Source organism: Ascidiella aspersa, chromosome 4 (genome assembly GCF_963924565.1).
Source record: "Ascidiella aspersa chromosome 4, kaAscAspe10.2, whole genome shotgun sequence".
NCBI lineage: Eukaryota > Metazoa > Chordata > Ascidiacea > Phlebobranchia > Ascidiidae > Ascidiella > Ascidiella aspersa.
Window position 1 is genome coordinate 14,719,950 of NC_139450.1, and position 26,402 is coordinate 14,746,351.

Below are 26,402 nucleotides of genomic sequence, written 5' to 3' on the forward strand. Positions count from 1 at the left end.
GTTGTTGCCATCAGCAGAGCTGCGGAGTCGGTTAAAATGTCCAAAGTCATGAGTCCTACTCCAGCCAAATGTGCAATTTCATGGGGTCCCCTCTAAAGCCTGTATTTAACCCATTTAGGTAGGCTAACTAAAAAAGGGTATCATTCAGCGTCCACTTTTATAGGGGTGTTATATAATTCATCCACATACAATAGGCTACATAGTTGTAAAATATTCCACTTTATGCTATTCCACATTTACTGTATACAGTTTGCGGCCTTAAAATTTTGAGTATTTGGTGCTGGGCGTGTGGACTCGGGACTCGGGTAGTTATATATAGTCTTACTCGAGTCCCGAGTCCGATACCGCATCCCTGGTTACCTGTATAATCATTAGAATTATCCCGACGCAATAGAATGGTTTTATTGGAAGATATATATACATAAACACATTACTGCATGTGACATTGAAGAGAGATAGAAGACTACATAAAACAAATTAAAATGTACCAACAATACAGTCAAGCAACCTTAGCTTGATGTGTTCTACAGAGCGAGCGGAAATAAGTTAAAAATTTCATACGGGATTTTGTGCGTAAAATGCCCAATGCACTGTTTGATAATACTGTTTCTGTTGGTCAAAATGTCCTCGATTTCTGATGTCAAAAAATAAATTACATCTCATAATAAAAGCAAAAGTGAAGGTCTATACCAAGATAATTGTAAAATAAGCACTAGCAACAAACACCAAACTCATGCGAGCGGTTTGCGAAGCTTTGCGAAGCTTTGCGAGATTTACACGTTGCTCATGTATTTCTCCTTGACTAGGACGATCTTCATTTCTTCCAGGTTCTCCATGATTTCCTTCCTGCTTGACTCAACCATGGAGTGACATCTTTTCAGACCATCCTCTAACTCTTGCCAGCTGCGGGAGATTAGAGCTTCCTGCATTGCGATCATTCGCTCTTCCAGCTCTTGTTTCACCTAGAGAAAGTAGCATAAAATAGGCAATACCGTGGACACTGGGACAGTGTGTTCTCAAACGATACATTTAGATGGTTTTCATTTAAAGACAAATACAGGTTTACTTAAACTAACAAATGTGTTGTGTTTAACAGATTTATAGTCGTAATCCTGCTATTAACTCGGCAACACTGTCTAAGTGGAAGAGTGCCGGCAAGATCTACTGATTCGTAGGCCAGAATATGTAACAATCTATGCGAAATCAACGTCTTTGTTTGGCACAGTTACACTAACACACTACCCTTAGATAGTAAAATGGTTAAAATTAAACTAAACAAATAGAATCGTACGTTTCTCAACTCCTGTTTCGTGTGTTCAACATCCTGCTGCAGTTCGGCTATGACGGCCCGAGTTCCATCAACTTTTCCCCGAGTCTGGTTCGACTCCAGCTGTGTAGTTTGAACCATCCCGGTGTGCGTCATGTCGATTTGCCTTCCCAGGCTCGTTCCAGTCGTCGATAGATTTTCTTTGATGTCCTGCGAAAAGTCCCACGCTTTAGCTAGCTGCCTTTGTTTTCCGTTTCCATAACGGAATCATATATCGCCGAGATTTCTACTTGTAATTTTTGTAAAAGATAACTAAAACTCTTGAAGCTGAATCAAATTTTAGCCTAACAACCTGCAAAAAATGGCTCGGTAAGTTTAATATCTGTTTGGCTTGTTTGACAATAGTAATGACGTCATTGGGTATTGGTATTGGAATAAAGTATCAAGTATCGGGCATCCCTTATCCCTACAAAAGAGAATATAAATAAACGAAAGACGTAAATGACAATGTAAAACCGAAATATAAAAGTTACGCATAAAACTCTTGACAAATAAATTTATCGGTACCATTATTTGGGTTATACAGTGTTGTAATGACATGAGTCAACAACTTAAGTTACTATTTTTACTGACATGACTTAACTTAATTTATTAATCAAAATTACTTGACTTGGTTTAATGATTTCGGACTGGTTTGGGTTGAAATGAAAAGTTTCCAATATTTTTTTTATGAAATTAGGTTATTTATTTCAATTTTTGCACATAAAACAATTTGTTTGATATAAGTTGCATTTATGTTATTTAGTTGAGTTGCTGCTCATATTTGGACTGAGCTACCAATTTTAATAGTTAGACGATTTATCTTTCTACCAATGACTTGACTTGGAGTTGACTTGCTCCTATTATGACTTGGACTGGGACCAGACGTGGGCAACTGGAGTACTGGACTACTTATTTTTTGAAAACGACTTGCCTTGGACTTGAGTCATTTCCAAATGACTCGTTTACACCACTGGGGTTCTATGTGTAGCCAGATTTACAAGGAATAGATTGTTGCCAGGGTCTTTGAAGTTTGCATATGGCTTAACGATTAACGAAATTCCACATTGCTTACTATATTCTCTTTTTATAGGTTATATATATCGATTTTAAGGCCTCTCGGATGTCTCGGTACTGCAAAGTATAAATCTATCGTTCCTAATCTAATGTAGCACCTAACAACTAAAAAAAAAAAAAGTGTGTAGTCTTATTTTCAATTCAGGACTAGCAATTCGTAAGTTTGCACGTTCAGCTAACGAAAACATGGGTTTAGTCTACAAAAATTAAAACAAAACGCATACTCACGTCTGCATAGCCTCTCGTTTCTTTGCGCACGTCTCGCACCAAGGACCGAATGGTCCTAACACCTTGTTTTATCTCGCCCTGATCCACAACCAGGTCGCCCATGCGTCCTCGCAAACCAGCCAGACCACTGAGCAAGCGATCTGATATCGAGCGCGCTTCTTCTTGATCCACCTGAAAGTTAAAATACAAACATAGGAAATACTCCGGCCACATTTGGTAAAACACTATAAGGTTGAAAAATTTGCTGTAAACCAATAGAAATAAATACACTAAGCAAGGATCTGTAAATGTATTTGTGCAATAAATCACAAAGGCAAAAATGTCTAGAAAATAGATATCATATTGATAAAGACGTTTATTTACCTACTTGTATCATCATCACTCCTCAGTTAATGCGAAATAATTATTTAGAAATAATTCTTTGTTTAGAATAATTCTTTAAATTCTTCGGAAATAATTCTTTAGGGTAATATTTCGCATTGCCTCGGTTGCAAGGTTTATAAAGCGTAATAATCCATATATTAGTCTTTGTTTTCGTTTTTCCATTAAAAGTGGAAAACAGACTTACCACTTCTTTGTCGAGAGTTTTGCTGATGTGTTCCACCGACATCTCGGAGTCTTCAAACATGAATCGCTTTATGAAGTTTGATTTTCTGTATTTGTTTATCTCGAGCGTCTGTTTTCGCAAGCAGACTTTTTTTCGGATAAAAGCTGGAATCGTAAATTCCACCTCGAGCGCCAGATCGACCTGGAACAGAATAAAATTGCGTTTTTAAAATACCTGACAATGCATTTTAAACACGAAAAAACAAATCGCCTTTCCTAATCTAGTAATTTGAGTATGACTAACATAGGGCTCAAATAAGTCAAGAAATTTGGTTGTTGACGTATACTTTTTAACAAATTACCTGATTAACTAAATCAAGTAAAGTCCAGGAACGCCAAAAAAACAGTAAGCGTCTCTATTCCGTTAACTCGCTTAGGCCTATTTTATGCTGAATTTCGTCCAACTAGAAATTCCCTGCTTTCGAGCACAACGAAATTGTGATAATGACTCTAACTTCAATGACACAAGTTAGACTCGCAACTCTAGTTTTGTGACACGCACAGGCTGCGTCAAGTAGTCCATTTTATCACGTCCATCCTAGGAAAACCTTAGCTCGTTTTGTAGCCAGTTAAGTAGTCATTTTTGTCATCTTTACACGCCCCTGGTCTATAGTCCGTCTAAAGTATTTAAGCAAATTTTTATGGTCAGAAATTTGAAGTCGAAGTTCGGCAGTAGGCCTATATACGCCGGAAAAGCTGTTGCCTATACGCCGAAAAAGCGTTGTAATTATACCGGACGCTTCGTATGGAATACAGCGGGGATGTCTAATGCTACAAAACGCAAAGTAATTTTTAACTAAAATATTTAGGTAAAAAAATCCTGCAGTAAATATTACGTTAAGGTTTCTATATAAGTAATTATCCTACTTGTACATATTCTTAATTGCTATACAAGGACACGAAGGCCAACTTTTAAAGCAATTTATCCCTCTTGCACCGCCGTTTCATGGCAAGTAACACAATGTTATTTTAGTATTACTTATACGTACCGTCATACCAAGTCGTTCTAAAGTTGCATGTTCCTGAACTTGTATAATATCACCGACTGCGAGACCAACCTAAATATTAACAGAATAAAAAAATTGTATTAAAATAGTGTTTTTTTACAAGAAAGGTGTTGCCATTTTTTACGAGGCGAACTTTTGAAGGAAACTGCAACAGTTAGAGACCTACCAGCAAATTCATAATGATGATTGTCATGACGATGAGGAAAATAACGAACAGGACCGTGCTCACTTGCTTTGTATAGATCTAAAACAAACAGAATAAATTATCCGACCAGACAACATGCCCCATCATATAAGTTAGATTTACAGCAATAAATGTCATAATAACAGGCAAACAGTACCTTTGTAAAGGTGTCCACTTACCTGTTCTGAGTATTCCGCTGTGCCAATATTAGTTCCTGCCGCGGAGAAGAATATTGCCCCGTAATCAAGTTCTCCAATCATCATTACAGTTGTGGTTACCAAGGCTTCGTACCAATGCTCAAACGTGTGCTGTGTCATACAAAAACGAGATACGAATTAAAACATCCTGACCAACCTGCTTTAGTATTTAACTATGTTGAAATTGCACGTCGGCCGTAACTTAATACTGCATAACCAATATTGGGAGCCAGAAGTATATACCATCTGCGATTGCAGAATTACTACTTTTAGGAGATCGGAAATATTTTTAATGGTACATGTGTACACACACACCTGATTGCCTAGTAGAATTGAAAAAGACAAGGCAAATCCAAAGACGAACAGAATAAATACGAGGAAGAACTGCCCAAATGTTTTCAAGATGTCGGTAAACATGACCACGAATATTCCAAGGCGGGGGATTTTTTGTATGAACAAAAGGAGTCCCATCCAAGACAAAAACACGGCGAAGGCACCGATCTCCTGCTGCCATTCCTGTGAGTTGTATATAGGGCGTAAAGAAATGTTATTTCCTTTTCTATCAGTAGAAATTACTGTATAAACTGTCATATGTCGGGTAATATGTTGCGACATCAAAACTTTAATGAGGTGTTCGACCGATAAAAAACAAACTGCGTGTACCGTGATGTGTCGTTTCAAATTTTCGATATTTTAGAGACCTTTAATCAGTCAAAACGATTGGTTGTACTTCTCGTTTAAAAAAGCCAAGTCTCATAAAATCTTTTTGCTTTGTTTAATTGACAATTTTGCTGAGTCATGTGCTAGAAAGTGCGGCACCCAACGTCAATCCCTTTACGTATATCGCATAACACTTGTTTGGTCAACAGCCAAGCACATATACCTGTCTCAGACCGGTCTCAGCTTGCAGATTCTTTAAGTAGACGAGCTGAGAGTTGTTAAGCTTTTGCCCAGTGAGGAGCGTGAGGTTGTCCAGCGAGTAATCGCCGAAGTCAAGGGTGAGTAGAAGTGAGAGCACGTAAAGCGAGACCTCCACCAAGTTGGTGAAGTCCAGATAGTTAAGACGCTGGTTGAAGAGTTGAAAAATCTGCACAACAAAAATGCGGCGTAAAATTATCCCAAGTCAACGTTACTTTGACCTCAATATACGGGAGTCAATGACTTTTTATGTCTGATGTATATATTTGACTTATTTACATTTTGACGTATGATTTTAAATAAAAAAGATTGACTGGAGTTCAATTACTGTATAAATGACTTGAATTAGACTAGCACATTAAGTGTTGTTTACATAACTTTACAAGATAATGAATTGTTTGTGGCAAGCAGAGCAATAAACAGTTATATCAAGGATGAGTTTACTAACTCCCACTGTTGGCTTCGATTTTTAGGCCTGCTGTAGTATACAGTTTAAAAAGTATTGAGTACCTCCCGCAGTAAGTTGATCACAGAAAATGCGAGTATAGCCCACTTTAGGTTAAGAGTTGCCCGATTTAACACTTGACATCCATCTAACCACGGCCACGTCGTTAGCACTTCTTGTCGATAAAAAAAGCAATTTTCTCTGCGACAAAATGTATTAGATTACACTTCGTTATATATTCTAGTCCATCACTAAACAATATCTCTTCGGTCGTAGTTTAAAAGGAAATTTATTTAGCATTTAGTCCAGCTAAAACAGCTGTAAAATCAGGTTTGTTGCACGGGCGGATCCGGAATTTTAGTTTGAAGAAGGGGAATAACATTTTGAAAGAAGACGTGGCATTAATAAAATAATTTGGTGTAATCCAGTTTTGTAGTGGGTATTGTGTAACATACCATGATATACACGACTCCTTTGGGTTGAAAAGATGTCCTTGATCAAAAATATAGTAAAAATATAAGACGTTCGGTCGAATAATTCTTGCAAATTACTAGTAAAAGTTTGTAAGTGTTTTATTTGGGGGCGGGGGCATGTCTTGGTGCTTCCTGGATCCGCCCTGTTTTGTTAATATAAGACTAAATATATAGACCAGAGGTCGGCAACCTTTTTCTAGTCGCGGGCTAAAACCAATCTCAGAAAGGTCTCTGCGGGCCGCACAAAATGTTAACAAAGAATTGTGGTATTAAAATGTTAGAACAACTGTCAATCAGGCGGGCCTCGGATTTTTTGCACTTAAAGACGTGTTTAATTTTATTTGAGGAGGCAGTAAAGTGTTGGCGCAAAGCGCGAAACAAACGTTTGTTTGGTTTAAAATTCGAGTCCACACGTCGTCATCCATACTACTAACGAAGAGTTTAATAAAAGTACTTTGAAGAAACTCAATAACTTTAATGGTTAATGTAGTTCAGTATTTGTTAACGTTTTTAAGTCAGGGCACATCTGGCGTGCGAGTGCGATTTCTTTTAAATTTCTTGCAAGTTTTTATTACATTACCGATAATAATAAAAATATATGTCCAATATTTTTGAATACGTTTTCCGTTTGTCCGCGACGCACTTGTCAGCCTTCCACGCCGCAACGGCATAGAAGCGCTGATTTAGTTCAAAAGACAACATCAAGACTTAAACTAACCGGATAACTAAAAATCATTCGCGCTAAGCCCGAAAATTTTTGCACCTACGTATAGTTAAAATAATCAAAAAGTATATGAAATGGGTTCGTGTCCAGTTTGTCAAATAGGCGGCGGGCCGGATGAATTACATTGGCGGGCCGGAGGCCGTAGGTTACCGACCCCTGATATAGACAATGTAAAAAATATCTCATAAGAATTAACATTTATGTATGACAAATAAATCAATAAAAACATCTCACAGTGTCGATGAACTCACATTGATTTGTTTAAAACTGCAAAAAATAAAGAAAAGTTTTAATAACTATCAGATATAAGTTATTTTTAAAAATACGAAGATTTATGCATATGAGATAACAAGGGTTTTTTTAAGGTTTGGTTTGGGTGACCGCTAAGTAGTTTTAAGAGACCGCAAGTGTTTCATTTAAATACCAAAAAGTTGCAAGTCCAAAATTTGGGAAACCGCTGGAGAAATTCCAAAACACCTTAAAAAAACACTGGAGATAACTATTGCGCATTTTACCTTCTGCTAAAATAAACTTTAAAACAACCTTATACAGTAGTAAGTCGTATAAGTTAACTTAAACTCACCCGGCGTCCGCGCCTCGACCATTTTCACCCAGTCGAGGCGGTAGAAGGGTGGAAGCAGCATCATGTAGACATTGAGCAGCATGAGGTAGGCCATGAAGAGAAGCAGGTTGATGTAGTACACGTAGCGACCGTAGCGCCGCCACTTGTAGTTCAGCAGGCCCGTGACGATCGGATGAAGGAGCAAATTCTCGCACTTGGAAGCAACCTGACAACGAATGTGAACTTTTAGTAAAAGTCAGCTGTTTGTACTCAATTGTTGGTATAATTAGACATGACGAAATGTTAAAACCGAATTAATATTTTTAAATCACTTTTTAAGTATAGCACAAATGCGCTTTGGTGAACTTATAAAACTTATTCTGGCTTAATAAACTAAAAAACTTATTTCCGCTAAAATATGTCAAAAACATAGCTCCTGACTACATTTGGCAGAAACGTTTACCGCAACAAAAATCGCTGCTCTACAAAAGTACATCCATATAGAGAGAAAAAGCAGGTAAGAGTAAATACACCTGACGCTTACACTTCAAACATATAGGCCTACCATTATTTTTAAAGGATGGTTCTTTTGCAGAACGTCCGAGTTGTTGTCGTATGTGTGGGCATCTTTGGTAAGCTGGTCGTGCTCGTCAAAAACCTAACCAAGTTTCAGTCGTTAAAAATAAATCGTAGAGAACTAAATATCTAAGGTTGTTTGGTAAAATTTTACACGATAAACTTATCAAAACTTAAGCTATACAAAAAACACCAGTAATATATGTAAAACCAATTTTTTAAATAAAAAAATATCTGACTGTAAACCAACTTATTTTTAAACATTTTGGCCCAATATGTCTGTAGGGCAATTTCAAATCCTTGTCCATTTTCATTTATCATTGCTGTTAAATGGCACAGTGAAAGCTTGAGTTTTTCTGCTTCATAGCCGCCTGATTCACAAAAGGAACTCAACAAAGCCACAATATAAATTGAAAAGAGTGTGCGTAAAAGAAGTAGAAACGGTAATACCCGATCGCCGAGAATAACCACCGCAAGAGGTAAGGTAAGGTCTGAGTTTTCAAGACACACTAGGCCTATATTGAGTACCGTGTACGTGTTTTCGTCAGCGGTCAAGGCAGCTGACTCGCCGTAGCTGCTGTGAGGTCTTCCGGTCTCTGTCCTGTCCAACCACTCGGTGGAAGCGTACATGTCGTCGAAAAACTCGTACAACAGGGTAATCTATGGGGAATATGCAAATATTTACGCAAAGCATGCGGCATAACATGGTGTATGGTGGCTTGAAAAGCACTAGGTTTATTTACTCAGTTACACGGTTAACCTTACTGATTATGGCTTTCTATTTTCAATAAAGAGTATATCCTAAGCGGCCATTTGGTAATTTTTAATCCACGATGTAAATTTGGGTCAGAACAAATCCAACATGAGTCCTTACACGTGTATTTAACGATTGCTATAAAGCACATCAAGACTGTCTTTCAAGCATTACCGAATAGCTATCGTCTTCCGGTTTCTTTCCATTGTCGGTGATGCATTGGTTGCAAACAATTTCCGCCATGTCCTCCATTTTCATGATTAGTTTGCGCATGGGAGTAGTAAGACGACCTGAAAAATTTAGTATAAGTGGGTGTAGAGCTTTGCACGTTGTAATTATGTTTTGTTGGGCAAGACAAGATTAATGTTGAAAAAGCCATTGTTACCCTGCTTAGGAAATATCCTGCAATATGTGCGGATTGTGCGCACATTCTAAGTAAAGCTTTCCTTTCATCATATAAGGCTCTTTTTAGAGGTTCTCATTTTTTAAATTTCGTTTTCTTTTCATGTTTTTAACAAAATATATTATATTTTTATGTGACTGTACGGCATAGTTGAGTCAAACTATTTTCGCGAAAAGTATGTTTTCTATTCGTTTTTTATAGTGTTTCCTTTTGAAAAACTTAAGGGAAACAATAAATATTCAGGGTGTAAGTCTGTCAAATAAATTGACCTAGTTTGTATGTCTTTTAAATGTAACTCTTTCTCTATATGTCTTATAATTATCCAAAAAGATGAATTAAATTGTTTAAAAGTAGAGCTCTATTTGCAGTTGACGAGCAAAATATGGTAGATGTCTAATATTAGCAGTTTGTGATCAGTGTAAATTGCCTTGAGCTAAATAACATCGGAAATTTACTCGTGTTTGTGTGATCTAAGCGTGCACACAACACATTTGCACGTGCCCAGTTCTTACTCTCTCTATTATTGTGTCAGGGTACCGCCTAATTTAACCGAAAGAGAAACTGTTGATTACGAAATAGGTTTCTCAGATCAGCTTTTAATTACAAACGAATCTAAACAAAAGAAGGGTGGCATACTTCAACACAAGTGTGACGTATCAATAGGTAGTATATAAGACTCAATAAACCTTCATGGACAACATAGTGCGGCTCAGGAGTGAATCTTCAATATTTTTGACGTGGGACATAAAAGTTTTAATGCATTACGGTTAGGCATATTGCCTTAATTCCTACGGAGTGACAAAGAAAAAAATATTTTCAATATTTTTTTGGTTCTGGTAAAAGGTGCGCGGTAAAAGGAAGATTTTTTTTATTCTCCGATTTTGGTGCACAAAACGCAAATTTTAACGGAACGGTCAAAATCCATTTTTTAAACAAGTCATCACAGGTGTTTTTTAGTGATTTCTGCTCAGTATAACTAAAAAAATCCGCCTCACTTACCGGTGACGGGATGGATGACGGCGTTCTTGAGCGACGAACGCCAGGTCTCGTGCTTGATGAGCGCCAACACGCATTCTTTCTGCGAAAAGTCGATGGCGTAGTCGAGGGCGTTGCGGCCGTCGGCGGCGCGAAACGTCACGTCAGCTTTCCACTGCAGCAGCAGGTTGATCATTTCCACGTGGCCGCGCTGACAGGCCAGGTGTAAGGCGCAGATCTGGGCAACGACGCCGGTAAAACCTTGTTAAAATCTGGGATTCTAATGTTTTAGATGTTACGCAATCTCGGGTGCGATTGGAATGAAGTCATAAATGAATTTACATTAGGCTATTTTAACTTTTACCGTTCTTTTACCCAAAACGGACACGACGAAAGATAAAATGTATGTTTCTTTTACTTTTGACGAAAAAAATGAGTTTGACTTGACTAAAGATAAAAGGTATGTAAATAAAAAGCAGGGTTAATGTTGCAACCTTTATTTAATAAATGGCATCTTGTGTCTTATTTCAAATATCAAAAAACACAATTTGTTACAATTTATTGCGGTTGCACATTTTACAAACGACCGAGTGTTTGCAAAGATGTCTAATGTCTATGTTAAAAAATACAAGGGTTCCACGTTTAGCAAAAGTAAGATCTTGCCAGTACTTGACAAGATCTTATTTTTAAACGGCACAAAGCGGTAAGGTGTTCGTTTATTGCAACGTTAAGGTCACCTGACCTTATTGGAAGCAAACAAACTCCGGAAAATTCCAAAATGGCAGCCAACTGAAATTGTTGAAATCTTAATTTTTAAATCGTGCAATACAAATTTTCATGCAGCAAATAAACAACAAAATCACATGAAACTCGTTACAGCCACATGCTTTTCCAAGTATAACTAACTCACAAATGCAAAACGACACAACAAAGTTCGGTTTCACGATCCAACAGCATAGTCGTATATATTGGCGAAAGCCAACATTTTTTTATATACAAGTCATTATCAGATGAATTTAAAGCGTTGTGCTATAACTTCTACCAGCACGTTGTCGCGACCATTGTTTCATAGTTTTGTGGATCTTGACAAAATTGCCAAGAGGGCATAAAGCACGTATCTTACCTTATGAAACTGCACTGCGACATGGAAGGAAACACCAACAAGTTAAAGAAATGCTTAGTTATAATACCCTGTTCGTGATTCCAGTAATACTTTTCAAACATTCGAACTGGTCCATAAAAACACGTTAGATGTTATCGTAAAGTTAATGGAGAATGACAGGCAATGGCATTCCAAACAAAGATAAACCAAGAACAAACAATGATTAGGAAATAGGGAATGCCGGATTGACGGTTTGAAATTACGTTATGCACCAATGTAAAAAAAACAAAAAAACAGCACCGGCATACTTTTACTTTACCTTTCCGCCTAAGTATCCGCCCTGTTTGAAAAAAAATCAAAGCCAATTAAAAGAAAGGATATATTGCATAATAAAAAGTCACGTCATTGGCGGTCGAACAAGACGGCTACACAATTGATCGCAAAATCGCTGTTCAAATAGCATTGCAGTATGCGCCTTAAGAACGACGACTTCGCCCAGCGCAGTAAAGTAAACGGTGCGAAATCGACTTATGGGGCCGCAACCTTTTGGGGAGCAAATATCTCGCAACGTTAATCATTGTCTAGCGTTAAAAGTCCGGATCAACGTCCGGTTTAAGTTCAGCGGCGAAATACCAGGTTTTACGAGTAGGGCGACACATTCTCGTTTTCCAGATACTCGGTTTTGGTAACCGTTGTTGAAAGCTCGGATATTTTTGAAAGCCCGTACAGAACCCTATAACGGGTTCGACATTTTTGCGAACAATGTCCACAATGCGCAAAGTCGTTCCTTCTGGAACAAATTTTACCAAAATATCCTTAAAAATTATGACCTTTGTAAAAAAAAAATTATGACCTATAGAAATCCTTCTAACATCCGCATACGAGACCAGTTGTCGCTTTTTAGGCATTTGAAGTCATTTGACTTAGTAGTGGTATTTGAACAGATGGCGATTCGCTTGATACAGCATATCGCTCCGGGATTAAGACACAAAGCATTGGAAAACCTTCCTTTACCACGGTCCCTGCCTAATGGGCCAGTTAATACCGTTCATTGTCCAAGCGCGCACAAGCAACAAACCGCACATTTAAACCTGCGCCAGCAAACAATGTCAGCAAATTGTTACCTTAATTTTTCCGCGCGGCTGCACGTTGGCCCCGGATTCTAAGAGGGCTCGAGCCGGTTTCACCCAACCGAAAGCGGCCGCGCAATCCAAGGGCGTCCATTGCTTGGCGTTGCGCATTTCAATGTTGGCGCCGAGCTGAATCAACCTAAAGTGCATTGGAATGTTAAAGGGTGATTGGCGAGTGTGTATAGCGAGCCCTGTAAGGTGTCTAATCGGGTACAGTTTTTTTAGTTTAAATATATAACGGAATACACTTCTCCTATCAAATATAGTGGGTATTAAGATGTTTTAGTTATAATTTTACAACAAAATGTATGGTGACAACATTGAAGGTTCCTAAACAATAGCCTTTATCCCTTCAAAAAATGACGTATTAAACTATCTTAATAAAACCAACTTACAGTTATTGTGTTTTTTATTAAGTAATTAACTTATGATTTAACTCCTAGCAACTTTTTCTAATTTTAACAAGCCATCCCGTCATAATCTTGAATGTATTTAAACTAGGGTTGAGTTGCATATTTGTGCTCGACATGAAATAATAACCTCAAATTTGTGGCTACTTTTTTTAGATGTCCCGTAATGACGGAACTTTGTGACGTCATTTTAAATAAATATTCATCGTTTCCGCAAGAAAGTTGTTCCATTTTCACCACTGTCTTTTAGGGAGTGATATTTCACCCTATGGTTACTTCAGAAACGACGTTCGAACCTTTTAAAGAACCATACAATTTTTTCAAGCTGGCTCAATAAACAATTTCGTGGAATGCACAGTTGATTAAAGTTGATGTAAAACCAAGTTTGAAAAAGCTTTGTAAAAAAATGCGATCCCTATATAAATCGTTTTTTGACTACAGGGTCGTTGGGTAAACTGAGCTACAAATCAATGGTCCCTATAATTGATCGCCATACTGAGTAAAATTTATTAATTGTAAGAAGAGATATTTTAAGACCTCCAGTCGGCAAATCTTCAAACGTAATACAAACTTCGTGAGTTACAGTTATTATGACATTTTAACAAAACAAAGAAATAAAAATTTAATTTACACAGCTTCTCTTGTTTTAGTTGTCTTCAAATGCATATACCCACCATATAAACTTGGTACAATAGGGGATTTGCTATGACACGAGAGGCAAGTTTTACTGCCCCAAATGAGGAGCACAGACTGTTCCAAACAGAATTTTAAATCCAGAACAAAACAAACCCGTAGCACGGGGAGGACTTACAAGGTGACGCATCGGATATTGCCACCGATGGATGCAAGGTGCAGTGCGGTGTTGGACTCCTCGTCACCCGAGTTTATGATGGACCGGTCGCGATTGACCAGGTCAGGAATAATCGAATCGTGTCCGTGCAAAGCTGCCATGTGTAGCGTGGTTCGGTCGTCGTCGTTCTTGATGTCGGCTGAGGCGCGATAGTCCAGTAGCAACTGCAGGTCAACAGGTTTGCGTACGGCCAATGTGCGCTAGCCAGTGTTGTAAACAAGTCATTTTAAAATGACTTAAGTCCCAGTCAAGTTATATGTAAAATGAAAAGTCCAAGTCAGTCTTTTTAAATAAATAACGAGTCATGTCCCCAAAATTCATAATTAAGCAAGTCAATTCCATGTCAAGTCCTTGTCATAAAAATTATACGTTAAGCTATTAAGGTCTCGTCCAATTTTTTAACTCGTCCGATTATGAGCAATACTTTAACTAAAAAATGCCAAAAAGGCTATAGAGGGCAAGCAAATTGTTTATGTGCAAAAATAAGGATACATAATTTGTCTAAAAAACTTCAGTCAAGTCAAGTCATTTGAAAACAGTGACCTAAGTGCACTTAAGTCAAGTCATTGGCTTAAGTCATCACAACACTGGCGCTAGCCAATAAACTTTCCAAGTGAGGGTTACATTCGTTATAAGTTTATTTTATGTACCGTTTTGTGGTGCACACGTGATCAGTGTTAATCAGGTATGTTTGTTTACGTTTTGTTTTATTGATTATTATAGGCAAGGCTGCCTAGCGGCCAACGAATAAACATAAGAGCTAGTTTTACAACTTGCAATGTTTTTTAAGTAATTCTAAGGTACAGCTAATTATCTTCGATTTTTCTTAGACAAGTAATTTTTTTACTTTTTAAACACAATAATTTATATAGTACAACAAACTCGAATAGACCTTTTTGGATAATATTTAAATATTAAAACAAAAATCATGACCATGGAATGCCGCAATCTGACTTATCGCAAAAGTGGCTCTGAAGACATTTTGCAAAAAAATGTAATGTGCAAAAAGTCTGGTGGCCTGGTCTAACCCATTTCGGCTGCATTCATTTAAAGCTCCCTACGAATTGCATTTCAAATGACATTGCTCCATTTTGGGGTTGGTCTCTTTTTGAATTCAGGTGGGTTATCGGTGGTCATGCTCAAACCAGCAAATAAAAATTATAACGGGACAAATGCGATCCTGCCTTGCGCGATGTGTTTACTGTAGCAAATCAGTCGGACCGAAAATAGTGGTTCAACGGTTGCGCAAATGTCCAGTTGTGAATGCTTACTTTGACGGTAAGTGCGTGTCCCTTGACCGACGCGAGGTGCAGAGCGGTGTTGTTGTACTTGTCGCGTTCCTCGATCATCATGCGTATCTTGTTGCGAGTAAGCAGCAGCTGCGAAAAAGGAAAATGACAACAAGCGTTAGAACTCTGGATTAGGCTATTTGTGGAATTGCGTTTTGACGCGCCCGTATAATTCCTCTTTGGATTGATAACAAGGCTTAGGTCGCGTGCCGTGCAGCACACCTTTCTGTCTGGGGATTTTTATTCAGTTGTCCTGGAAGCGGTACGTGAGTCAAGACCTAACACCGAGGCTGTTTTGAACGTGATATATAATCCTGTCGCAAGTATAGCAGCAGTTAGACAAAGCGTGTGGAAAGAGTACGTTACAGTATACCAATACACTATCAACACACTCTGCTTGCCAATCTAAATTATAGAAATAAATAGGGATTAAATTAATTGGCTTTTGAGAATCATAATGATGCATTGACATCGATTGTAACAGTGTTTCTTAGCCCATGGTTCGTGACCCTAATTTGGGTCGCTGTTGATTTGGTTGGGTCGCGACTGAGAATTTGGTCACAGTTCTGGGTAAATCCAAATTAAGGTGACTTAACATTGGTACAGAAAAGTTAACATTGGTACACAAAACCTTTGACAATGAGTGTGCGTGTAATAAGTGTATGAAAATTAGGTAAATCAAACAACAAAGGTACAAAACGAGGTTAATACGACAATTACGATTAGGCAAACTGATTTTTGGTAATACCCTTTTGAATGCACCCGGCTTAGTAGTCAAACCTTGAACTGCATAGTGCCGACCAAACACAATCGAGTCAATATAAATGAAAAGCCGAAACAATATAAAACGAATCAAGATCGAACAAGTTTACTATACCTTGATGGCGTCGGTTCTGTCTTCTTCAGCGGCCCACATAAGACAGGTGCGATCATCTTTGTCAGTTTCAGTCACGTCGGCGTGGTAGTCGATCAGCCAGGCTAAAGTTTCAAGATGGCCGTACCGTGAGGCGACCAGCAGGGGAGACATAAAATCGGCGTCTTTCAGCTCGATGTTGGCATTGCTGCGTGGTAAATTAGTGTTTCGAACATAATGGCTGGATTTAAAGGATATTGGTCGGTGGTTGCAGAGACACATAAAAAAACTATCAAATACATTTCGAGAGGGGTGTGATGTCTGAAACATGAGGACTAAAAACTTGTGCTCGTCTACTTTCGCTTATACCAGCGTTTCTCAAACCGGTGCGCCGCGGCGCACTAGTGCGCCATGGAAGACTGCTAGGTGCGCCGCGAGCAAAAGTAAAAAACATATCGAAATAAGTAAATTAATCGGAGTAAGACTGTAATGGACAAAATACCATTTTTAGTTTCAAGGCTGGAAGTTCCTTTAAAGATATGCAACTATAAAACCATAATAAAAAAATGCAGGCAATTCAAGAGAAATATCGGTACACCTCAAAAACTTCGCGCTCGCTTCGCTCGTAATGTGCGCCGCCACGTTTTCATAAGTCTCTAGGTGCGCCCCCAAGTATAAAAGGTTAAGAAACACTGGCTTATACTATTAAAAAAAGTGTGCCTCTGATCTGGTTTTAAATATAAATGAATGCCGGTAATCGATCAATACAAACAAACAAACAAACGACCAATATCGGGCTGTGGTATTTACAGTGTTGTAAACAAGTCATTTTGAAATGACTTAAGTTCTAGTCAAGTAATTTGCAAATAACTTAAGTGTAGGTCAAGTCATTCTCAACAATCAACAAGTGAAGTCCAAGTCTTTCTTTCCCAATTCAGATCCCAGTCCATCTCTAGCCTTTTCACCTAATTAACGTCTTACCGTATACATGTTACGTCTCGACCTCATTTGTCTACGAAAGTGTTCTGTATAGCTAACATTTTCCTTATTCTGGGTAATAGATTGTTGTGATTAGTCTGTTTTGCTAACTTACAGAAGAGTAATAGTTTGACGTTATTTTTTTTTCGTTCAATGTGAATTTAATTGTTACGTCACTGTGTAATAGGTCCAGAGGCGGGTTAATTGTCAGCGAGTATCAAACACGATATGCTAGTTAGCTAGTAAGACATGTTAGCAAAATATTAACAATCGGTATACACTTTTTGACGCATTTTTGTGACGTCATAACTAAATAACAACAAAAAATGCTGGATATGGTTGCTCTTTGATATTGTTCTAATTTTAAGCCATCAAATATGGTACCGGTAACCCTACATAACAACAGTCCCCGAAAAACAGATAGCTATAGAAAAGGGTTTTAGGCAAAAAAAGCAATAAGCTAAGTCCAGCTCGGGTCAATTGAAAGAAAAGTCAAATCACTTAACCAAGTCATTATTTGACATAGTTTTTAGTCTTTTTAATTTGCTTTTTTATTGCTTTTTTATAAGTTTTTGCTTTTCATATACATATTATAAGTTCAAAGCGAGTTATAGCAACGCCAGATAGAACATATGGCCAAAACTAAAAAAAGCTTGGAAATGAAAAAATTACATGGTGCGAAATACTTTAAGCTTAAGATAACCATCTAGGTGGCGTTTAGCAGAATAGTAATACACATTCATTAGTAATTCAAAACTGTGATCACCCGAATCAAGAGAGACAGTCAAACGTTTGAGGAAAGTTTCCAGAAATAAGATTTTCGAGTCGTTGTAATTCTTACAGTCCCATTCGCAAAGTTTACTTTTTAAACAAGCGATGTGATAGCCTATTGTTGTTTGACACTCCTGAATAAAACGTATACATACACGATTGCGAAAGTCACGTATGCCGGAACGCCAAAGGCAAATCCTAATATCAGAGTTAAGAGGTTGAACGTAGGTTCATGGAAATCTTCAAACGGGCCCACTGGCCCGCGCCAGTAAAGCTTTTTATAGAGGCTATAAACGTTTTAAATTATTAAAAAAATTGTGGCCCTTCCGAAGACATAAACAAAATGCCCCGCGGGATGAGCCATTTCACTCGGCCTGAAACTGAATTAATTTAGAGAGACGGGGCAAAGTGTCGTTTTTAGGGATCTGCTTTGCAGTCAGATCTAACACAATTGGCTTTTATGTGTTTAAAAGTAAATGTAATTGGTTATTCGCAAGACCAATATACAAGGCCTTTTGACTAACCTGCTCAGAAGCATTAAACAAAACCACACAAGCCATACATGTTGTAAATTAAATCACCGGAACGCTTATGTGCCAGAACAAAGCCTGAACTAATATATTTCCAAGTCTTACTGTTCGAGCAGAAACTTGACTATGGTGTGAGCGTTGTGCTGGCAGGCAAGAAGCAGTGGAGTGACAAGCGACGAATTTCTTGCGTTTACATCGGCTCCTTCGAGCAACAAAAACTTCACGATGTCCAGGTTGTTGGACTGCACGGCCAGGTGCATGCACGAGTCGTCACGTGACCGGCAAGACGTCACCATACTGCCAAGACCTGAGGAAATTAAACAGGCGATTGGCTTGGCGAGCAACTCTCTGATCTCTGATGTAGTGTTAAGTCGTTGCATTATACAATTCGTTTGTTGTATATTAGTTCGCGAGGCCTTTTCATAGCCTAGATACAGTTCACACGAATTTTTAGCCATTGCTTTGATGACGAAAGGCAAATAAAATGAAATGAGTGTAAGGTGGCTTAAAAGCGTAATAATTGAAACTAATCACACGCCAATTAAATATTAGAATGAATTTTAGAAGGTTCTGATATTTTAATTTAAACCTTTGGGCAAAATATCAAAAAAAAAAACTGTTTGTCTTTATAATGACTCATTAGATGACCAAACGCCCAGGTTAGCGCTTTCGGACGTGTCAGAAAAAGACTCCGTCAAATTGAAAGGAGCATTTTTAATAACATAACTAGGTGAAACAAATTCGGGATTGCTTGGTCTGCTTGGAATTCTCTGCTTGGTGGAAAGCGAATCGACGCTACGTATATGCTAAAATGTTTAAGCAGGTAGCATTTCGGATTTATGGCTTACTTTATTAATTCGCCAATAAAACACGAAAGTAGCTCGCATTACGAACTTTTTTGGTATACGAGCATTCATGATAAACTTAATGCCCCAAAACTTCATGAACGACAGAGTAAATTGCACTTGTTTCCAATAGAACCTTTCATACGAAGTGTTTCATAACAAACTCGGCTTTTATAGCGGTTCACACTCGACGATAAACTTACCAGCAGCCTTGGAGCGTTCGATGCAGAACTCGACCAGTGATAAGTGGCCGTTCTCGATGGCTAGATGCAAAGGCAGGTTTTTCTCACCGTCGACGTCCTGCAGCAATTCGGCCGCTCCCCCTTGGTAAACAGAAAGTGCTTTTCACGAGGCGACGAACAAAGATTGACAAAAGGCGACAGGTTGCCGCATGTTGGCTATACGACGGGAATAAGGGCCAATAACAGGCATGGTTGCTTCAAAATGGCGTATTACCAAACAGGAAGCTGTTACTTAACATGGAATTTCGATTGCTTCAACGAAGCTCTATCACTATCACGTCCTGGGGTTAAGCAATCGGGTCACCAGACAGCTTTCGGTTTAAATGCGCCCTTAAGACCTTAAGAAGAAGTGATCTAGGTTAATCAATTGCTAAAGGTTTATTGATGCCGCTGATGTTTAAACGTATCTGCAGAAAATTTTTCTGGTGTTTACTTTGTTCAATTTTCTTCAAGCAAACAATAATCCAAGTTATTCTTTAACAAACAATTGTTTCTTAAATGAGAATTTCTGCTATTAGAATGATTCCATTAATTTTTTACCAGACATTTTGCTGCTACTTTTTCATGGTAACATATACTGCAAAAGTTTATCACACACTACAAAATATAGTCTATGTAAGAAATGTTGCACTTCATATGTGATAATGGAAATCACCACCTTGACCCTTAAAAGATAAAAGTCGAACTTAATTCCTGATCGGTAACAGCAAAATACTCACACAATTACCAGATTCAGTCAATTGTGTCTGATCTGAATTGCTAGCTTTGCTAGAGTATTTTGCTGTTATCGATATAAGAAAGTGAAAAATTTACCCTTTGACGAATATATGGCCTTACCCTTTGTCGGCTGCGCGGAACTGGTAGGATTCAGCATTCCAGCAGCTTGGTTTGATTGCAATCCGTTACCAGTCGTGTGCCGACTCAAACTCTTCCCGTCTCCTCCATTTGACTTCCCTCCGTCGTCTGCTTCCGCTCCAATCGCTCGTTCCGCGATCATGTCGGCTTTGGTTAGGAGAATTTGGGCGATCTATCATAACTTGCATGGTTACAGCCAAACTGTACAATGAAGACGTGCAAGTCTTCTTTGTATCAACTTGCTGTTAGATTCAAAAAGACTTGCGTGTGTCCACAAAATACCAAAACCTGGCTACCACCATACAGCGCCTTACATATTTTAACTATTGTGATTAAAACTCGTCCTATAAATAAATATAAAACTCGTCTTATACTTTTTTTGTGATTGAAGTTTACCTAAAGCGTGGAATAAATTTAAATTCAAAGTGTGTACTAAAAAACTAATGAGTATTTGGCAGTGCTTTGAAATGGGAGTATTTGGCCTTTGAAAATTCGTGGACATTTTGCTGCAAATGATACGTAAATTTCGTAAAATCTAACTCACTTGCATGGAGCCTTCGGCACAGGCCAGGTGAAAAGGCGTTGTCACGTCTTTATCGCGGCAGCGTAGATTGGCTCCGGCGTCTATCAGCAGCTTTACGATGGATTTGTGGCCGTAAAGGCACGCTATGTGTAAGGCGGTCATTCCCTGGTGGTCGGTCATCTAAATAAATGTCATACTGGCAATTTAATAAAAATCGTCAATTTAGGGATTTTTTAATTTGCGAATCCCAAAATTAGGCGGAAATACTATGTGTCAAACAGCACAAATGTATATGTTATTGCTACACTCACCATCCCTGTGCTCGCATTTATTTCCTAAAGTGCAGTTACTCAATCGAGAAGCAAGCTCAATTTTTACCACGTATGTGGTTTATACTTTCTGTTAATGTAATAATTTTTAACCTGTGTTCACAAATTATTATTTTGGGATTAGCTTTGACTATTTTTTATCATAATTTTATTTTTACTCAGCAGATCACCATTGCTGTTTTGAAAATTAACTTTATAATGGAGTACATTGGTTTTTAATTTGGGTCGATATTAAACTGTATGGCAAGGCAACAAGTTAATTGTAAGTAAAGCGATGCTTGCTATTTAAATCAATCAGTTATCCAGACGGAAGAGCTCTAGAATTATACTATATCTATTTCGATAAAATAGCCATACAGAAAGGCGCTAACCTCAAGAGCGAGTCCCTGGCACCCCAGCAGCTCGCGGACAACAGAGGTGTTTCCCCGGGTGCAGGCCTGATGGAGCGGGGAAAGTCCCATCAGATCTTTGGCGTTCACCTGGGCCCCGTTGTCCACCAGGAGTCCGAGGCAACTGAACGACTCCTCAGGTGGAAGCTCTTCCTCTTCTGAACTCGAGTCCTGAAGGAAAGATTATACGGAAAGAGTAAGTTTCTTCGGGTGACTTTGATCACACGGGTTACCACGCGAGGAGAAGTGCAATTATGCCAAAGGAACTATCACGAATGTAAAAATAGACATTTTGAGTAATGGGTTTAAGTAGTGTCAAGAGCTGTATAGTTATCATAAATAAAATTAAATACAAAAAGCTTTATATTTAAACTTGAATATTTTAATTTTAACTAATTATGACTTATCAGAGAAATAAATCGACCGTTTCTAAACTAGTTACAGAGTATTATGACAAAGAGATATAAGTGAGCAAACCTGTGTTTCTTCGGTGCTAGTTTGTTGGGTGACGACCTTTTTCTTTTTGTATTTAGCTATAAAGTGCAAGGGCGTGGCATCGTCTTCGCCCTTCGCTTGAACACCTTTACAAATATAGACAGGAAATAAGACCCATTTGTATGAAAATAAATTAGCAATTGCTTTATGCATATCGCGTAAGTTTGCTGTGGTCCCGAAAACAGTGACAATATGCGATATAATTTCATAAAGGCTTTGAAACATTGGGGTATAGTTCCAGATGTCATACTAAAAGTCCACATTTTGTTTCAACAAACCGACACGGCAACTCCCCCCAATGGCATTTCCTCTGCAATTGTTCGAAAGGCTTGTATAAAAGAGATAAATATAACAACAATGGACATCTGGAAAAAGACAAATTGACTTACTCGCCCCATTTTTGATCAGAAAATTGATCATGTGATAATGATTGTAGCGCGCCGCGTAATGCATAGGTGTAAGTTTGGAATCGTCCTTGGAATTCAGTCGTTTTTTTCGCTGCTGCAGCTGTGTAATACGCTCCAGTAGTTTCTCCATGAGCATAACGTCGCCTTCGCGCGCCACCTATAAGAGTTAAGAAATATTTCAGCGCTAAATCACATATTTGCTCAAGGTGGCGATGTGACGTGAGATGACGTCGAACCCGTGGGATTAAGTCTAGAATATCTACTTAAACCCTGAGAAACAGTACAAAAGGCTATGGAAACCACAATATTCTGATTTTCAATGGCAAGAACTTTTAACTGCTAGTCATGGAAAAATTAAAAAAAACAAGAGTTTAGAAAAATATTGGGGGTTAGCATTCATTAATTTCCACAAAAGTTTACATCGGGTATAGTAAAACGTTCTATTGCTTTCATAGCAATAGCAACGGCAATCTTTTTATAGCAACGGCGTTCCTCTTTTTTCTTTGATGCAAATATTGTCTGATATACGTTTCCTCTTCGCAATTTGAGCGATTCTACCAGGAACCCAAACAACGAATGTTTTCATGCACAGTCCATGAATATTATATATGTATTCTGGTGTCGATTGTAATAAACACAACTGATCAACTTCAAAAACTGTTATCAAACAATACAGTTTTGGTTTAATTTGATAAAAAATATGGAAATTGGGTACTAGAAGATTGCCATGTAGTTGTAGTTTCAAAACTTAAATCAATAAAACCAGGCTAAGCTAAAATAGATCAAATTCAAAACAAAAAAAGCGTTTTGGAACGTGCAGTTAAAATGATATGGTTGTGAACTATTTAAAGCGATTTAAAGGAAACATAAAAAAAAAAAATGAATTGCGCTCGGTTGGCTATCCTCGGTGAGTTGGAAATGTTAAGTGAAAAGCGGTAAATTGTTCAGGTCGACTTGAAATGAGAAAACGAAATAAGTGCTTTAAACGTTCTATGGCGGCATGGTGTGTGGCCCCTAAATTTGACTGCAAGAAGGTGTCACGAAAAAATTAAGGGCCGTAAAAATAAATTACACGGTTTAGTCGAAACAAAAAGATCAATTCTCGTAAACTTGAGTTGTTTGGACTCACGATCGCTTATAAACCGTTTATTGATGTGCGCTAGACACGCTATAGCTCGGAGCGTTGAACGCCAACTTACTGGCGCGAAGTATTACTGATACAGGGTTCGGCAATGTGGCTAGCAATTTGTCGCTACTAGTTTGTCAAGTTACCTGGTGCAGGGTGAGATTGACGAGGTCGGATTGCGTGAAAACGCGAACGTTTTCTGGCCCGAGGGCCGCATTATTTTGGTGCGGATCCACGGCCACTGGCGGCGACTGGCCAAATGAAGGGTTAATACTTCCAATGACAGCCGACGACAGCGCCTTCGTGCCACTCTTGGACCTTTCCTTTAATTCCATTCTCAGCTTCGGCGGGTGGTCTACGACCTTGGAAGGTGAACAATCACCACACGGACCTGGCTGGCAACTTGCGGTTTTGCTGTCTTGAAAAAGCCAATAATTACTCAAACATACACGAACCTAACCTCTGTGGAACAAAGAGCCATACGACTGAGAGCATACAGTAGCATCTGCTAATCCATATAAATTCTATAAATACTTGTTAAAATGTTTGGTATCCAAATGGCACCTTAGTATAACAGAATGCAATAATTAAAATACCTAAACAACCTCTAAAATTGTCCTTTTAGTTTATAAAATGTCTAAAACGGAAATGCGCCCATATAACACAGGAACGGTTGCGGTGAAACAAGGGATTAGGGCAGCATACAAATCAACAAAAGCACAACCAAGCAAAAATATATGTCATAAATTATTAACCTCAGGATGAACTGACAAAACAAACTGTATCTCCTAAATCCGGATCTGGGCCATCACGAAACTCAAGAACCAAGAATTACATATTTATCAACGTGAAAGCAAAAGCTAATATAGCCGAATGGGCAAAAACATTATGTACATTGCTTTAGTCTTCTCTTCTGCAAACCGTAAAGCAAAAAAAGTAGCCGTAAAAACCTAATGTGTTAACGATAACTTTTTTCAAGTTATACAATGTAGCAGTAAATGACCCTACTTTCCATTAAGCATTTTAGAACGAAACACCGGACACCACTGACTCAGAGTACGCATAGGCTTCTTAAAAAAATGACGTAAATCCCAGTGGTACTACATTAGGCTAAACTCAAATTTTGCTTTGTTTTTCCTTCATGTTTTGCGCATAAACGGCGAAGTATTCGTGTGAACTAAAATCGTAAACAACTATAATTTCCACTACCCTACGGCAACGCAATCTTTATAACTCCAGGCTTAACAGACCTTCACTTTTTGAGTTGTTCGAAAGAGAACAATACTTCGCTTCATTAGAATAGCATATCACCAAATGAACGTAAAGGCGTACATACTTTCGAATATGGTTTCAAGGTCTAAAAAGCATCTAAAACGACTGCATTTCCTGATTAACTAGTACTGCATACCTACAAACATAAGAGGGAAAATTTATCATTCAATATTATTGTGGCAACCTAAAATAGCTCATTTTGTTTTACTTCTATAGACTTCCTAGATACAACAAGTTTATAAGTTGTCTCAGACGAATGGTGACATCCTACCAGACAGAACTCAAACGTGGTTCTGTTTTTCGCTGATTTGCGCGCTTAACCACTGTATGCCTCAAAAGTTGCTGGTCGTCAAATCTTTACGTTCTACCGGCAGAATGTAACATTCCGCACTTCAAACAACAGGAGCGGTCTGCTGGTTGACATTAATATCATATTGTCATAGTTGTATCCAGTGGTGGGATTCAAATTTTTTGTCAGTCAGTTCTATCACAAAAGTCATATTTTTTAGCCAGTTCTGTTACAAAAAGTCATATTTTCGACATTTAAACTGATTATGTTTATATATACGGCAGAACTTCGTCTTACGAAAATAAATCGGCCTGACTAAATCCCATCACAGCTAACAGCCAATCTGAAAGCAGCAGTCGTCTCATGGCTTGTACTTATGACGCCACAATTCAATTTCAGACAAACTATTTCAAAAGCAAAATTACTACATTTACACAATGTATTACTGAAAGTGCAAATTTGATCAATGCACATAAAAGAAAAAACACGTGAGCTACTTGGATCTCAAAAATCGGTGTATAACATAAGATGCAAAAATCCATTGACAGTAACCAGTGCTAACCGGTTCGCTGATCTCATAAAATTTTGTGAAACGGTTCTATAGAACCGGTGCGAACCGGCTGAATCCTACCACTGGTTGTATCTTATAAATCCGACTAAAAGTCATTATAATAAATTTACTTACCACGAGCTATCACTCAGATAAAACAACTATAGTCGGAAGGGTCATACTAATACGATTCGTTTCTTACCGCGAACGTTACGTTGACAGTGCATCTAGGTTTAAGGCATAATTCATTTATTTACACCTAGAAGGCCTAGTCAAACATGCAAAATGACTAATAGAATAAGTAAAATACATCCCACAATAAATTTGACATTGGCGCTATACTGGCATGTTGTCCTGACGTTCCAACCAACTTGCAATGAATAACTTTATCGAAGGTGTGTTCTAACCTAGAACTATTATCTTATGATACGTAGTACCTGTGGTTCGATATACGCTTTCAAAGATAAGACAAGCCACAGCTACATTAAATACAGAAACACATATGTCCGACTCGCGTTGTACAAATAATCCACACAACCCAGTCAAACAACCGACTTTGGTTCCGTAGCATTAATGACTTGATGTGGCTTAAACAAACCTGTGACTCGCAAAAAGCTTGATAGAACAATATGCAGACTGCGTAGGCTGCTTTCAAATAAGTTTGAGAGAAAATGCGGTAGTCGACAATGCCTTTTCCCCTTCCACCTGCGTTTCTTAACAATAAAGAACTCC

The 26,402-nt window shown here is 38.2% G+C and overlaps 1 protein-coding gene across 1 annotated transcript; it reads right to left on the bottom strand.

Annotated features, from left to right (window-relative positions):
• Positions 1 to 368: 368 nt before the first annotated feature.
• On the bottom strand, positions 369 to 23,962 carry LOC146148106 (transient receptor potential cation channel subfamily A member 1-like). The gene is made up of 28 exons (XM_083387157.1): positions 23,706 to 23,962; positions 22,416 to 22,590; positions 22,009 to 22,112; positions 21,514 to 21,702; positions 20,835 to 20,993; positions 20,273 to 20,462; positions 19,397 to 19,516; positions 18,454 to 18,655; positions 16,094 to 16,277; positions 15,199 to 15,306; positions 13,889 to 14,091; positions 12,662 to 12,806; positions 11,857 to 11,877; positions 10,460 to 10,673; positions 9,232 to 9,347; positions 8,832 to 8,963; positions 8,293 to 8,385; positions 7,709 to 7,953; positions 6,034 to 6,169; positions 5,489 to 5,692; positions 4,921 to 5,121; positions 4,588 to 4,716; positions 4,391 to 4,468; positions 4,207 to 4,275; positions 3,180 to 3,359; positions 2,612 to 2,782; positions 1,292 to 1,477; positions 369 to 962 (listed from the first exon to the last, which is right to left on the bottom strand). The coding sequence occupies exons 1-28, from the start codon at positions 23,892 to 23,894 to the stop codon at positions 774 to 776; spliced, it is 4,332 nt and encodes a 1,443-aa protein (XP_083243283.1). The 5' UTR covers positions 23,895 to 23,962; the 3' UTR covers positions 369 to 773.
• Positions 23,963 to 26,402: the final 2,440 nt, after the last annotated feature.